Source organism: Hyla sarda, chromosome 4, assembly GCF_029499605.1.
Source record: "Hyla sarda isolate aHylSar1 chromosome 4, aHylSar1.hap1, whole genome shotgun sequence".
NCBI classification, from domain to species: domain Eukaryota; kingdom Metazoa; phylum Chordata; class Amphibia; order Anura; family Hylidae; genus Hyla; species Hyla sarda.
The window spans coordinates 56708030-56724360 of NC_079192.1; the positions used below are offsets into that span (position 1 = coordinate 56708030).

General features: G+C 43.3%; 1 protein-coding gene across 11 annotated transcripts in view; it reads right to left on the reverse strand.

Moving 5' to 3' along the window:
• Positions 1-16331, reverse strand: part of DMTN (dematin actin binding protein) — a 59223-nt gene that overhangs the window by 1271 nt on the left and 41621 nt on the right. For 5 of the 11 annotated variants that reach the window (XR_008892239.1, XR_008892238.1, XR_008892235.1 and 2 more), the window contains exons 3-15: positions 16206-16264; positions 13776-13871; positions 13417-13572; positions 12700-12744; positions 11735-11846; positions 11587-11643; positions 11365-11505; positions 11179-11282; positions 10975-11080; positions 8674-8711; positions 7769-7817; positions 5141-5300; positions 43-123 (exon numbers count right to left, since the gene is read on the reverse strand). Coding sequence is in view for 1 of the 11 variants with exons in the window: in XM_056571084.1 (XP_056427059.1) it covers positions 43-123; positions 5141-5206; positions 5293-5300; positions 7769-7817; positions 8674-8711; positions 10975-11080; positions 11179-11282; positions 11365-11505; positions 11587-11643; positions 11735-11846; positions 12700-12744; positions 13417-13572; positions 13776-13850; positions 16206-16223 (1056 nt within the window). In the remaining 10 variants the exon portion in view is untranslated. The remainder of the gene's footprint in view (positions 1-42; positions 124-5140; positions 5301-7768; positions 7818-8673; positions 8712-10974; positions 11081-11178; positions 11283-11364; positions 11506-11586; positions 11644-11734; positions 11847-12699; positions 12745-13416; positions 13573-13775; positions 13872-16205; positions 16265-16331) is intronic. The other 6 variants (XR_008892243.1, XR_008892244.1, XR_008892242.1 and 3 more) reach the window with 2 other exon arrangements.

Below are 16331 nucleotides of genomic sequence, written 5' to 3' on the forward strand. Positions count from 1 at the left end.
CATGTCATACATTGTATTAAGAGTAAATACGTTTGCCTTTACCTCTAGCTGCGTCTTATCTACCCCAGGAGGTAGTTTTTGACGCCCCCTGTTTGTCACCATTAACATTTCATAGGGAAAAACCTGGAAAAAAACAAACAAAAAGTAATGTTAGGTGGAAATCTGTTTATTTTGAAATCCAAAGCAATGTGGTAATGGGGAATGTTATAACCTGCGGCATCTACTGCATGTTGTGTGTATGTAGGTCCTTGTTACAGAGCTGTAGGTGTTTCTGGTATGATCATATGTCACCTTTGTGAGAAATTGTATTCTCCTTTAAAATCTATGCTTGGGTAGAATTGCCAGACTTCTTTTTCCAACACATCCCGTAGATGCTCGATCGGATTGAGATCTGGAGAATTTGGAGGTCAAGTCAACAACTTGAACTTTATGTCGTGTTCCCCTACTCCTGAACAATTTTTGCAATATGGCTAGTGCTGAAAGAGTTCGCACCAATTAGGGGATTCCACTGTCGTGAAGGGATGTACAAAATTTAGGTAGGTAGTACATTTCACAGTAACATCCTCATGATGCCGGGGAAGGCAAAAACATATAACTTTAAAAAGGCAAACTTCCCTGGGCTGAGGGCTGCACTACAGGACATAGACTGGGGGGAGGTGTTCTCAAATACTGATACAGAAGGTAAATGGGACATCTTTAAATCAACTCTAAATAACTATACAGCTAAATATATACCAAAGGGGAACAAATATAAACAATTAAAACTAAATCCTACATGGCTGACAAATGAGGTTAAAAGAGCAATAAACAACAAAAAAATAGCGTTCAAAAAATTCTAATCTGATGGGTCAGCTATAACATTTAAACAGTACAAGGAGCTTAATAAAATCTGTAAAAATGTAATAAAAACAGCAAAAATTCAAAATGAGAGACAGGTGGCCAAAGAAAGCAAAACTAATCCTAAATATTTTTTTAGATATATAAATACAAAAAAACAAGGACAGAGCATGTAGGACCCCTTAATAATGATAATGGGGAGGTTGTCACGGGCGATCAAGAAGCTACTGAATGGGTTCTTTAGTTCTGTATATACTAAGGAAGAAGGAGGAGCTGACATTGGCCAGGTCAGTGCTGGTAACACATGATGTAATGTACTGAACTGGCTTAATGTAGAGATGGTACAAGGTAAATTAAGTAAAGTAAATGTAAGCAAATCTCCAGGGCCGGATGGACTACACCCAAGAGTTCTTAGAGAGGTAAGTTCAGTAATATCTGTACCCCTGTTCATGATATTTAGAGATTCTCTGGTGTCTGGTATTGTGCCATGGGACTGGCGCAAGGCGAATGTGGTACCAATCTTCAATAAGGGTTCTAGGTCTTCGCCAGGCAATTATAGACCGGTAAGTTTAACGTGCATTGTGGGTAAATTGTTTGAAGGACTTATAAAGGATTACATACAGGAATACATAGGGGATAATAGTATTATAAGTGATAGCCAGCATGGGTTTACTAAGGATAGAAGTTGTCAAACCAATCTAATTTGCTTTTATGAAGAGGCGAGTAGAAGCCTTGACAGAGGAATGGCTGTGGATATAGTGTTTCTGGATTTTGCCAAAGCATTTGATACTGTCCCTCACAGACGTCTGACAGGTAAGTTAAGGTCTTTGGGCTTGGAAACTTTAGTTTGTAACTGGATTGAACACTGGCTCATGGATCGTACCCAGAGAGTGGTGGTCAATGATTCGTACTCTGATTGGTCCCCGGTTATTAGTGGTGTACCCCAAGGTTCTGTACTGGGACCGCTGTTGTTTAATTTATTTATCAATGATATAGAGGATGGTATTAACAGCTCTGTTTCTATCTTTGCAGATGACACCAAGCTTTGTAGCACGGTACATTCTGTAGAGGATGTGTATAGGTTACAAGATGACTTGGATAGACTAAGTGTCTGGGCATCCACTTGGCAAATGAGGTTCAATGTGGATAAATGTAAAGTTATGCATCTGGGTACTAATAACCTGCATGCGTCGTATGTCTTAGGGGGGATTAAACTGGCAGAGTCACTGGTAGAGAAGGATCTGGGTGTACTTGTAGATCACAGACTACAGAATAGCATGCAATGTCAGGCTGCTGCTTCCAAAGCCGGCAGGATATTGTCATGTATCAAAAGAGGCATGGACTCAAGGGACAGGGACATAATACTCCCCCTTTATAAAGCATTGGTACGGCCTCACCTGGAATATGCTGTTCAGTTTTGGTCGCCTGTCCATAAAAGGGACACTGTGAAGTTGGAAAGGGTGCAGAGACACGCAACTAAACTAATATGGGGCATGGAACATCTTAGCTATGAGGAGCGATTAAAGGAGTTACAATTGTTTAGTCTTGAGAAGAGACGTTTAAGGGGGGATATGATAAATGTATATAAGTATATTAATGGCCCATACAAAAAATATGAAGAAAAACTGTTCCAGGTTAAACCCCCCCCCAAAGGACGAGGGGGCACTCCCTCCGTCTGGAGAAGAAAAAGTTTAGTCTACAGGGGCGACACGCCTTCTTTACCATAAGAACTGTGAATTTATGGAACAGTCTACCTCAGGAATTGGTCACAGCAGGAACAATTAACAGCTTTAAAACAGGGTTAGATACATTCCTGGAACAAAATAACATTAATGCTTATGCAGAATTATAAAACAACATCCCTTCCCCTTACACCCCTACCCTTCAATTCCCTGGTTGAACTTGATGGACGTATGTCTTTTTTCAACCATACTAACTATGCCAGGCCCCAAGGATTCCAAGCTGAACATTATCCAGAGCATCATGTGAAGGCCCAGTACAGGATGGTGTTGCCCCGTACCTTTCCTGCCCTGTCAGGCAGTGTCCCAGGGTCCCCTGAAGTTGTTTCCCCATTTGTATATATGTTGTATATTAAAAGATGTGTTATGCCTTTAATAAAATGTACCATGTGATTGTTACCCAGGAGGTACCAGTGACCAGCTGACCCCAAAGGTGATCTATGGGCTCCCTGCTAGTCTCCCCCATATAAGCCCTGGGCAGAGCTAGCTTCTCTCTCTCTTTGAGTTCATTGCTCTCTTGCTTCCTGCTGAGGTCCAGTGCTGTCATGCCTAATGAGTGTGTCCAGAGTAGTGGAGGCCTCAAGTCAAGTCCTGCAGCCACAAGTCAAGTGCAAGTAAACTAAAGTCACCGTCCTGTCAGTCAAGTCATTTATCTACCCAGCGTGGCCTTCACTAAATTCTCCCGTCCAACTACAAGTCCTAGCAAACCTGCGAGGTCACTGGTCACCTCCTTGGGCCCTGGCTGTACTGCATATACTGTAATAACTGTCTACTCTCAATAAAGCTACCGTTGTCCGTAACTTGGCGTCGGTGTCTTCATTGCCCCGGTGCCTAGCCCAGGATCCAGCGGTATACCTTCAGGTGGTTAAGGCTAAACCACGCCCTGGCGTCATGAACACAAGGGGTTAAAGCCATCTGCCCCTAGGGTAACAACATCTGCCCTGCACCTCACACGCCCCGCCATACCACAATCATATTGCCTCCTCTGCCTTTTCTTCTTCCCTTAGTGCATCCTGGTGTTATCTCTTCCCCAGTTAAGTAATGTACACACACACCCGGCCATCAACATGATGGAAAAGAAAATGTGACTCGTCAGATCAGGCTTCTTTTTTCCATTGTTCCATGATTTAGTTCTGATGCTCACAGGCTCATTGTAGATACTGTATACTGGGAACACTTCACAAGATCGTCCATTTCAGATGCTCTAATGTTATAACTGGCTGGTGTAATTTTACAGTAAAAAATCAGAGATGGTTTTCTGTATCCGAATCATGTCAGGCTTAGTTTTTAGCAATAGAAGACAGGCCATGTCTTAAATATCAGGTGCAGAGTTGTCATGAATATCTTTGGATCCAAATCTCTATCTACAGTATAAACAATTAGGAATTAGATGTTCTATTTCATGATTCAAGTTGCCATGAGAACTTCATGATAACACTGCACCATAAAGAAACCATGAAATACTTTTTATGCCCTCTAATTGTCTGTGTGGCACATGGTGCCATCTGGCATGTGAGAATGCTGCCTTATCAGAATCTCTCAGAGATGCATCCTCATGCAAGTGATCATTTTTTTTTACCATGGAAATAAAAATACCATTAAAGGAAAACTGTCAGCCAGTCCACCTACACTATAACCCAGTGTATTGGGTTTAGTGAACAGGAGTCCATACACGGGTCACTTACTTTTTTATGTTTTCTTGCCGCCGAGTTGTCATCCGCTAAAGTTCCGTAATTTTGGCCCTCATTTGCACTCTGAAGGTGGGTCCCCCGCCAGCAGCCTCTGGAGGAAGGGGCCTTAGCCGTGCTCCCTTTGTTCGCATATTCATTTCCCACCTGAGCGCAGCGCTCTGTCTGCAGAGTGCATGCGCTGAAGATTTTACCCAGCTCTCGCATCCTGATGGCGTGAGAGCTGTGTGTCGGGAGAGCGCTCTGCAAAGTGTAACTTTGCATGCGCCAGTCCCTCGCTACACCTGAAGTACCTCTTTCTGAAGTCTCGCTACTCCCGACTTCCGGGTGTTGTGAGGGACCGGCGCATGCGCAGAGCTGGGTAAAATCTTCAGCGCATGCGCTCTGCAGACAGAGCACTGTGCTCAGGGGGAAAATGAATATGCGAACAAGGGGGGTGGGCTAAGGCCCCTTCCTCCGAAACCCAAAGCAAGGCTGCCGGCAGGGGACCCGCCCAAAATTATGGAACTTTAGTGGACAACAACTCGGCGGCAAGAAAACCTAAAAAAGTAAGTGACCCGTGTATGGACTCCTGTTCACCCACACTATATTGTGTATTGGGTTTAGTGTGGGTGAACTGGCTGACAGTTTTCCTTTAAAAGGACACTTCACTCTGAATTTAGCATTTTGTTTATTATTTCGGTTTTGGGTGAAACCACACGGGCCTCTGACTGGAATCAGTTCCTAAGTTTGCCGGCATCTTCATGCTCTGGTTGTCTAACACATTCCGGCCACATCACCCTTACCTGCACTTTGATCAGGCATTATTAAGTCCCATTATGTTGTTGTAACAACAGGGTCTATCATGATATGCCATCGGTTATATCCCTTACATACCTTTTGCTCCAGCATGCTTGGGAGAGAGTTCCCCCTGTCCATCCTGGTCCTCTGCCCTTCACCGTTCTGTGGGACACACAAGACATTTGGGGTTGGACTGATTCCAGAGGCTGTGAATCCATCTCCCCCATCCCTTCCCTATGAATGCTTACCTGAAACCCTGAAAAACAGATAGGTAAGTGGTTAGTAAAGATATCTTATAATCACTGATATTATTATCATTATTATTTTCAAAAACTAAAATTAATACTACAGGATGAAAACTAACCATCATCTCCTGGTGTAACCACTAAAGCTCTGGGACACAGAACACTAATCTTCTAAGATTTCGTTCACTGGCGCCTGCTGTCTGCGAAATGTCCACCTGAAAATTTTCCGCCTGGACATTCCGCTGTTTAACCATAGCCTTAGGATCTATTCACACGGCAGAATTTCTGCTAGCGGATTCCGCCTGAAATAAAAACCCCAGACACTTCTATGGGTTTCCGCACTCCCGTTGACGGAATTCCGCTAGCGGAATTCCGTCAACGGCAGTGCGGAAACCCATAGAAGTGTATGGGATTTTCAGATCAGGTGGAATTCCGCCGGCAGAAATTCTGTCGTGTGAATAGACCCTTAAAGGAAACTGACAGGAGCATTAACCAGACTAACCTGCTTATACAGGGTAATAGTGGGAGTGATACTGAATACCTTTTTTTAATCCATTGCACCATTATTAAAATATATACAAAACTCCTAAAATGTAAATGATCTTCTTGGTGCGTTCCCCAGCCCCTTGGTGCATGTTCTGTCTGCTATACCTGCCCTGTGCTATTCTCCCTTGATAAATATGCATTTTCCTTTCTTCAACATGAAGCGAATGCACACTGGCAGCAACAGTCATGCCTATAATTTAGTAAATTTTGGTAAAGTTCTACAGAAAGCCAAAGGAATAATTATTAAGGGGGCTGTATCACAATGCTGGTGGGGGCGGGTGACACGGTGCACCAAGGGGCTGGGGAATAGTGTTGGGGCACGAATATTCGCATTATTTTTTCCACATTACGCATCACAGTGATCATCCCTCCCTGATTCCAGCTTGTGGTGTAAACAAGGTTCCAATACTAGTTACTGTGTCAGACTGGCGGCTGCCCGAAAATTCGCATATGCAAATTTTCGCGCATATTGATCCCTCCCTTCTTTTAGCTCTTTTATCACGCGATATTGCACATGTGAATTTTATAGTGCATGCGCATGCAAATTTTAGGACGCATAGTAAAAAAAAAAGGCAGTGAATATTCAAATTTTGCAAATATATGATGAATATTCGTCCATGTATTCGCGAAGTATCGCGAATATGGCCTATGCCGCTCAACACTACTGGGGAACACCCCAAGTGCACCAAGAAGATCATTTACATATTTGTAGTTGTGTATATATTTGAGAACAGCACATTTGTATAATATATATATATATATATATATATATATTAACCTGCTTTAGAATCAGCTTCCCCTGCACTTTTCCCCTGAATAAACAGGTTAGTTCCGGTGATGCTCCTGTCAGTTTCACTTTAAAGAGAATCTATTGTGTCCTCAAAAATGTAAGGCTGGCTTAACACTGCATACTAGCTATGGCGTACTGTAGGGTACTCGCCCCTAGAAATCTTATCCCCTATCCAAACGATAGGGGATAAGATGTCTAATTGTGGGGGTCCCGCCGCTGAGGAGTCCCGCGATCTCCCTGCTGCATCCGGCGTTCGTTAAGAGCATCGGGTGCAGCACCGGAGGCTATTGACACCACGGCCACACCCTTCTCGTGACCCCCTCCCATAGACTTGCATTGAGGGGGCGTGGCTGTGACGGCACAAGCGTGACGTGGCCGTGATGTCACGAGACTGCGCCCCATATTGTCAGTCAATGTTTGCTCCGTGCACCGGATGTCTGGGGTGCCACTGCCAAGATCGTGGGGGTCCCCAGCGGCAAGACCCCCGTGATCAGACATCTTAGGATAGGGGAAAAGATGCCTAGGGGCAGAGTACCCCTTTAATGGCACAACTGTAGTCAGAAAATGACCACTCTTGCACTATTTCCTGCGGAAGTCTTGGAAAAGAAGGGTCGGCACTGTAAATATTGAGTCTTTGCATAAACGTGATGTATATGTCAATTCAAGTTTAAAAACTTCTGAAATGTTTATAATTGTACTTTAGTATCCATAAAAACACCTACTGAAAGATCTAAAATTGATTGATTCCAATGGGAATCTGCTTCACTGTGCACTCGGTGGAATTTCCCCTGCAGATGTTTCTGCCGTGAAAATCCCAATTCTGGCGTCCGCAGAAAGAATAGACATTCCGCACATTTTCTGCTGAGTGAACATGGCCTTAGAAGCTAAATTTGTGTCAGTCTCAAAACTTTTGACCAGGAGTTTAAAGGATCTAATGAATATTTCTAGTATTACAGTCAGCGTGAAGGACATTTATGAAAGCCAAGCTCCAGCATGTCTGCTATAATTCCATGAGGGTTCGGAGATTGGCCAGTGGTGAGGTACTGAACCATGTATGACTAGCATTTTATTGAAGTCTGGAGATTTTCTGCAATGCAATATATTGACAGATCTCACCCATCTTATGCACCATGTCCTGCTCACCTATGCTCTCTCTTTGCCGGTCTGGGTGATGGAACTCAGCAGACTGAAGCTAAAAACAGAGAACACCATTGTTATTAATATCCTTAAAGGGGCACTCCACTGGAAAACATTTTTTTTTATTAAATCAGCTGGAGCCAGAAAGTTGAACAGATTTGTAAATTACTTCTATTAAAAAATCTTAATCCTTCCAGTACTTATCAGCTGCTGTTATGATCCACAGGAAGTTCTTTTCTTTTTTGAATTTCCTTTTTTTCTGACAACAGTGCTCTCTGCTGACACCTCAGTCCATTTTAGGAACTGTCCAGAGTAGGAGCAAATCCCCATAGCAAACCTATCCTGCTCTGGACTGTTCCTAAAAATGGACAGAGGTGTCAGCAGAAAGCACTGTGGTCAGACAGAAAGGAAATCCTGTGGAGTATACGGCAGCTGATAAGTACTGGAAGGATTAAGATTTTTTTAATAGAAGTAATTTACAAATCTGTATAACTTTCTGGCTCCAGTGGAGTACCCCTTTAAATGCTTATGACTTTATAGACCTATACATAAAGACAGCCCAAAACAGATTATGTATTTCCTTGTATCTCTTCTTGTCCAGCAGAGAGCACTGTGGTCAGGCAGAAAGGAAATTCAAAAAAGAAAAGAACTTCCTGTGGATCATAACAGCAGCTGATAAGTACTGGAAGGATTAAGATTTTTTAATAGAAGTAAGTTACAAATCTGTTTAACTTTCTGGCACCAGTTGATTTAGAAAAAAAAAAAAAATGTTTTCCAGTGGAGTGCCCCTTTAAGACTTTAAGAGTGCACTGCTGCAGAGTTACTAGAGAGAATAAGAATATGAGCAAAGTAATAAAACATTACAATGAGCTTGTCCGTCTACTCAGAGATCCAGAGGAGTCAATACATACCCTTGATAGGCTGCTTCTTCCATATCCAGAATGAATGGCTGCAGAGATAGAACAAGTCGAGTCAAATGTCGCACAATAGACATGATGGTTCTTCAGCTACAGCATCCTACTGCTTTTTTCTGTTGCTTTGTGGTTGTAAGATGTAGTGGCGTAATGGTATGTACTTTACCAATATTTACACTTCTATGCACTGTATCTAATGTTTACATAGTTCAAATTGAATGGGACCTGTCGGGATACGCAGTTGTCCGGTGTCACAACCTCCGTCCCAGCCCTATTATCAGCGTATGTCAGCGTTTTCCAACAAGAGTGCCTCCAGCTGTGGCAAAACTACAACTCCCAGCATGCCCGGACAGCCTTCGGCTGTCCGGGCATGCTGGGAGTTGTAGTTTTGCCACAGCTGGAGGCACTCTGGTTGGAAAACACTGGCATATGTAATAGGGCTCCCTAAAAGAGCTCCGTAACCCTGATGTGAACATAGCCTAAGATCTTTACCAGCATAGAAGGGACATAGAAATGAAGAAGGAGGGTGGAGCTAAGAGGAGAGGGATCTGATAGGTAGAAATGTAATCATGCAATTTTCTGGTTGTTAGATTGGTGGTCACATAACCCAGCTACAGTACTGAATTGTATGGATTCAGTGGAACTGGGAGGAAATATGACACTACAGGAATATTTGCGGCAAGTATGCATTATACATACATTAAAGCGTAACCGTCAGATCCAACAATTTTTTAAAAAATATATCACTCAGTACCTAATCCTGACCATGTACATCTAATTTTTATGTGTCTAGAACCTTTATTTCTTTTTTTATTACACTTTTACTTTAGCTCACTAGTCTGAATTCCTCTCAAAGGGAGGGGGCGTGGCCTCACTGTGCAGGTCTCCGCCCCCTCCCTCAGTATGCTGTCTGCTCACATCTCCCCTAGCATTAGCAAAACTACAACTCCCAGCTTGTCCTCACTGACAGTAGGGGGCCACAAGATGACAGTGGGAGGATTTTTCCTCTAGCTGTGAGCCTTGCGCTCACAGCTGTCAATCAAGGAAGTGTGTCCATGACATAGGTGATGATGCATGGATAGAGCAGGACTAGTATGTGTCCAAGCAGGCAGGCAGGCGGGCAGTTGTTTGACTGGCTTTTTCCGTATGAAATACTGCAAATTTTCTAATGAAAGCAATTGCAAAACCTATTGGTTTTACATGCTTTACAACATATCCAAAGTTTTTGCACTGACAGTGCCCATATAAAGGAAATCTGTCACCAGTGTCACCAGTGTCACCTGCACCATCTCTCCACGCCGAACTTAGAATATCCAGACCAACACTGGACTTGTGTTATAAAGATAAATAGGCAAAGATAAGACTATATACTTGTCCATAGACACAGGTATATTTGATCTGGATTTGTGGTGCTGTTCTTATTGTTATTATTGTCTCATAGCAGACGTGCTCCATTAATCTGTATGTATCCAGTGCTCACTTTTTTTTTTTTTATAAGGAAATCTGTCACCAGTGTCACCTGCACTAACCTGTTGGTATCGACAGGTAGTGCAGGTGACACTGATGACAACAGTACTTACTTTGTCCCATTCTGTGCAGTCGTTCTTTGGTAATCACCGGTATCTTCAGCTCGGGGCCAGGCTTGGAGCATGGGCGGAGCTTAATGACATCACCGCTGCTGCTCTCTGCGGTGCCCGGTGACCTCACTAAGCTCTGCCTGTGCTCCAAGCCGGGCCCGGAGCTGAAGATACCGGAGAAGATTTTACCGAAGAACGACTGCACAAAATGGGACAAGGTGAGTACCGTTGTCATCAGTGTCACCTGCACTACCTGTCGATACCAACAGGTTAGTGCAGGTGACACTGGTGACAGATTTCCTTAAAAAAAAAAAAGTGAGCACTGGATACATACAGATTAATGGAGCACGTCTGCTATGAGACAATAATAACAATAAGAACAGCACCACAAATCCAGATCAAATATACCTGTGTCTATGGACAAGTATGTAGTCTTATCTTTGCCTATTTATCTTTATAACACAAGTCCAGTGTTGGTCTGGATATTCTAAGTTCGGCGTGGAGAGATGCTGCAGAGGCTGGGCGGTACAGTTGCAACTGTACCAATTCTCAGTGAGTTCTGTGCACCAGGAGCTAAGGGCTTGTGCACGGAACTTGCTTATCTTCATACGGTTGCCTTGACAACTGTACCACCCAGGGTATGCAGCATCTCTCCATGATAAATAGAAAAGCAATGTGGACTTGTGCTCTATTAAATCCATACGTGTGTAAAAATTCATACGTGTGTAGATAGGAGTCCGGTCTGGCAGAGAACGGGTTTTTCTTCGTGGGGTTCCTCCCTTCTGCATTTCTTCTTTTAGGATGAGTTTTCCTAGATTAGACTGGATCTGTAAGTTAAAAGGTATTTGGCATAAAGCAGAAGACCTATAAGGACACTGGTTTATTGGTTATATATATATTAGTTTTATACACTGCTATCCTCTACCTTGTTCATTTCCATCTTATGCCGTTCTTTCAGTTCCTTCACATCCTCATTTTCTTCACTATCTTGCTCACTTTTGGATTCCTTGCGGTGGCGTCTCTCTGACTCTGAGAAGGAAAGAAAATATAACATTGGACCATGTTCTGGCGCTGGGCCGGTATCCTGTGCAGAATTGCGGATCTATCTTACCTAAAACAGCCAAGGAAGGAGGACATGGCCAGTAATCTGTTTCTATCTTTGCTGGCTGATTTGGGTCTGGAGGTTTTGCAGCTGGGAATTTAGAGGATTCAACTATGGGGTCATCGGACAGTCTGTGGGCGAGTGCTGATTCTGTAAGAACAATAATAAAGGCATTTGTGATACTGAGGTAAGTGCCAGACAATATGTGCATAGTCATCAGCATCTTCTTACCTCTCTGTTTGTAGATTGGTGGCTTCTTGTAGAGATTTGGCTCTTCCCGGTTAATCTCTGAAAAAACAGAGCATTGGCTAAGTGACATGTGAGATTACACGATAATAATAAAGCCATGTTTCTATGGATTTAAACCTCAATCTTTTACCTGGGTGGTGAAAATGCTGGACTCCTGCTCTTGGAGAATTGGTTCCTCCACGGGAGCCTTGTACAGTTGAACTACTTACTATAGACTTGTTGTCAGCCCAGAGTGCAGACACCTGTGTAGTAAGAAACCAGAAGTATTCCATAAATATCTGCCAAACTCATTTTGGCAAGACTGGATGACTAACTCATGTACAGAGATGTCCTGGCAACATGCGCAATGAATCCGTCATGTTCCTGTGGATAGGGGCACCACATAGTATGCATGTGTTTTCAATGGGGAGAAGAGAAAAAGCCACAGCCAGAAACCTATGAAGGCGACTTATCTCTATTGAAAATAAAAGGATTATTGAAATTCAGCAGCCTCATCCTACTCTTATACACATCAGACAAGCGGTTTGTCTCACCAAAACCAACAGGTCCAGACAACTTTTCTCTAATGTGTATAAGAGCCTTACACCACTACCAGACACAGACATTTATTTCTAAGTAGAAAATAAAATACTGTAGTTAGTGGATATCTTGTGGATAAGGGATATATTTTTATATGCTAAAACATCCCTTTAAGGAACTAAAAGGCATTTTCCAGGGCAAACTCATTGATAGCCTATCCTCAAGATTGGCCATTAATAGCTGTTTGGCAGGGTGCTGACACATAGGAGACAAAACCTTGGCACTGTACATTGTATAGTGGTAGCACGGGTTACTGCAGTGCAACTTCATTGAAGTGAATGGGAGATGAGCTGCTGTAAACCAGCTCCACCACTATTCCAAGGCATCCAGCTACCGTAAGTTGTTTACACCCATAGTAGTGCAGAACAGCTGATCGGCAGGGGTGTTGGCATTCCACTAATTAACTATTAACGGATTCTGTAGATAGGCCATCAGTGGGTTTTCTATAGACCCCCCCCCCCTTTCCTGTAACTGCTTACACTCCCACTTTAACCCCTCAATTGTTTAGATGTTTACCTCAGGAGATGGAGGTGGAGATATTGACTTGGGTGACAATGATCTCTGCAAAAACAAAACGTGTATATTGTGAATCTTTGCACCATTCAATGTCATCTTGAACAAGTCTGGATGACAAAAGACTATAAGATGTGCAATATATATATACACTAACATACTCACTATTAAAATCCCATGTCTTACCTACATTGGGATTCTTTGGGATCCTTTCCTGGACAATGCATCATTGTAGCAGCCAGTGATTGTCTGATGCAGCCATGTGACATGGCACTCAATTGCCCAGGTGTGGTAGGAGAACCCAGTTACTGGCATTGTGAGATGGGTTTATTCATGTATACTAATATATTTTCTATACAACATGAGCCTATACAAATACAGTATATTCTTTGGAGTCATAAAATCTCTCTAACATTATTTGCTGGTTATATCACAATGTTAACTTTAAAATGCTGTACCATGGAGAGCACTCCAATAGGTTCTCCACCTTACAAATATATGGGTAATATAATATTCAAAGAACACCAATTGTAAAAAATGTAGCATTACAAAAAGTCTCCATGAACCCCCAAATACACCACATTTCTCTATCTACTTGACGGTCAATTGTCATTGATATTATAACATAGGTAGATGATAGCAATGCTATTGTTGTACTGCATTAGAACTGGTTTGCATTTGGCCAGTTCATTTTCATTCATTTATAGACCCATCAGTTACCTCTCGGCTCCGAAGAGTCTCTGTATTCTCCAGGAGGGTATACGTGAAATGTGGTTCATAAATCATTAGGTCTGGACGTTCTATATCCAGTATAGCTTTATCACGTGGGAGGGCAGCTAGGTCCTTGTAACCCAGGACGCGACTGTCCATCCGAGCCTAAAAAAAAGATACAAAAATACTAACATAAAACAATCATATATTAAACATTATTGAGGTTATTTTTATTTGCATTATGCATGACCTAAAGTGTGAGTATAAACCTTATACTGTTTTACCCATTATTACTTTTATGTCTTCTGGACAATGGGGCATCAAACACTAAACGTATATAAACATATTCTGTATGGGGTGTTACTTACAGTGATGGTAGATGGGGAGCCTGGCACACTGGGCCCTCTGGATGAGGTGACGCTGCCAGGAGATGTAAGAGGGGTCTGTAAACAGACAGAACACATCTGAAAAGGTAGCCAAAAAAGTAACAAAAATCAGGCTAACATGTTCGTATACTGATGACTGGTCTTGCTCTGATTTTTGGCTTTTATACATTTTCTTCTTACCTGATTACCTATGAGATGTTAATACATAGGTGGTTACAGGGGTAGGGCATTCCCTACATGTTAAAGGAGTAGTATTGTGAAAATTTTCTTCATCCTATTGTGCCCAGGCTGCAAAAAAAAACAAAGCAAACATTAACTCATCTTGCTCTGTTCCTCCATTGCGCCGCTAGCTCTCCGGTCCGGTCTCCTTCCTTCTTCCATGTGAACGGATTGTCACACTGCAATCAGCTTATCGCCGGCTGCTGCGATGTCCCGCCTTGTCCAGTGATAGGCTGAGTGCAGTGTCATGTAAGGAGCTCGGGTAGCAGGGAGAATGCGGGGCCCAGGCTCCTTACATGACACTGCGCTCAGCCTATAACCGGCCAAGGCGGGACATCACTGTGGCTGGCTATACGCTGACTGCAGTGTGACGATCCATGCACATGGAAGAAAAAAGGAGAACGTACTGGAGGACCGAAGAACTATAGGCGAAACGGAGGAACTGAGGAAGGTGAGTTAATGTTTGTTTTGGTTTTTTTTTGCAACCCAGGCACAATAGGATGAAGAAAATTTTCACAATACTACTCCTTTAACAGGGTCCCTTTACAATAAAATTGAGGCTAGTTTTACACAAGTGTATTGCATGTGCCTCTATGGCTCAGTATTACAGACACAAGTTGACCCAAACTGACAGCAGTTAGGCCAGGACCTACATCTTCACTATGGATGCAATAATGTGCATGACATACGCTCAAGTGAAACTGGCCAAACACAAATTGTTCCCCTGCTGGGATCTCAACTGATCAAACTATAATGTGGGGGTAAAACCTGGCTGTAAGTGTTTAAAGGGAATCTGTCAGCTTTATTTAATGCTAAGAGCTGCAGACACCATTGGATAGCTGTTAGGGCATAAAAGTAAACGGTATCTTTCCTGGGGATGATGGTGGTTGTCGAACGTAAAAAATCTCAAGGAGTCGGGGCCGAGCTGCTTAAATGCCTTAAAGGGGTATTCCGCCCCTAGACATCTTATCCCCTATCCAAAGGATAGGGGATAAGATGTCAGATCGCTGCTGTCCCGCTGCTGGGGACCCCCGGGATCCCCGCTGCGGCACCACGCTATCATTACAGCACAGAGCGAGTACGCTCTGTGCGTAATGACGGGCGAGACGGGGGACGGAGCATTGTGACGTCATGGCGCCGCCCCTCGTGACATCACGGCCCGTCCCCTTAATGCAAGTCTATGGAAGGGGGGCGTGACGACCGCCACGCCCCCTCCCATAGACTTGTATTGAAAGGGGCGGGCCGTGACATCACTAGGGGCGGAGCCGTGACGTAACGATGCTCCGGCCCCTGTACCGCCCATCATTACGTGCAGAGCGAACTCGCTCTGTGCTATAATGATAGCGCGGTGCCGCAGCGGGGATCCCGGGGGTCCCCAGCAGCGGGACCGCGGCGATCTGACATCTTATGCCCTATCCTTTGGATAGGGGATAAGATGTCTAGGGGCGGAATACCCCTTTAACCGGTCTCAATCATCTGACCAACCATCATGCACACACACACATCAATGCTGCACACTTGGAATGTGGGAAATACAATTTCTTCTACTGTGTAATTCAGAAAGGAAGAAAAGGCTCAATAACCATTTCCCTTTTTTCTCCTGTAACATATGTAAAGTTTTCTATCGTGTTCCCCTTTCCCTTCTTTCCTCCAGGCTGTACATGTTAGAATCTTTAAAAGTGTCATGAAGAGGGCATATCAAGGCATATGGACTTCATAGAGGGGGTCCCCTGCCCGAGACCCCCGTCTATAAACAACTCCCGTTCTGGCGGACTTATCCTTGTACTACATGGATGGCCATTCATCTGAACGGCTGTCATTTAATTCTACACGGTCATGGCAGCTTTGTGTGCCTGGAAGCCGGACCAAGGGATCAGCTGATCGTCTCAATGGCCGCATTATGAAGTGGTTGACAAATCTTTTGAATCTTTTCTGATATATCTTATACTTAATCCCCATAAAAAATGTATGTTGTGATTTAACACAGTTGTCAAAGTGAGTATAATTCCAAGAGATTGGGGCATCATGCTTCTTGGCTGTACATTTAGCCTTGATACCCTGTCATTCTGTAGCATTCGCTTTTACTAGATGCAATAACATTGATATAGTGGTACAGTTATAGGAGTCTCTTTTCTTTATAAATGATCCTCCTGCCATGATAGTGACGCCTGGATACATCCTCATGGGTTTTACCTTAGGGAATTTTTCCATTCAGCTGTTGTGTTTCAATGTTCTGTGTGTATACCGGAGATCTAGAGATAAATAAGGACAGGATTAAGTCATAGTCTGTGCTTATTGTGTACCAGTCATATCTTTGTA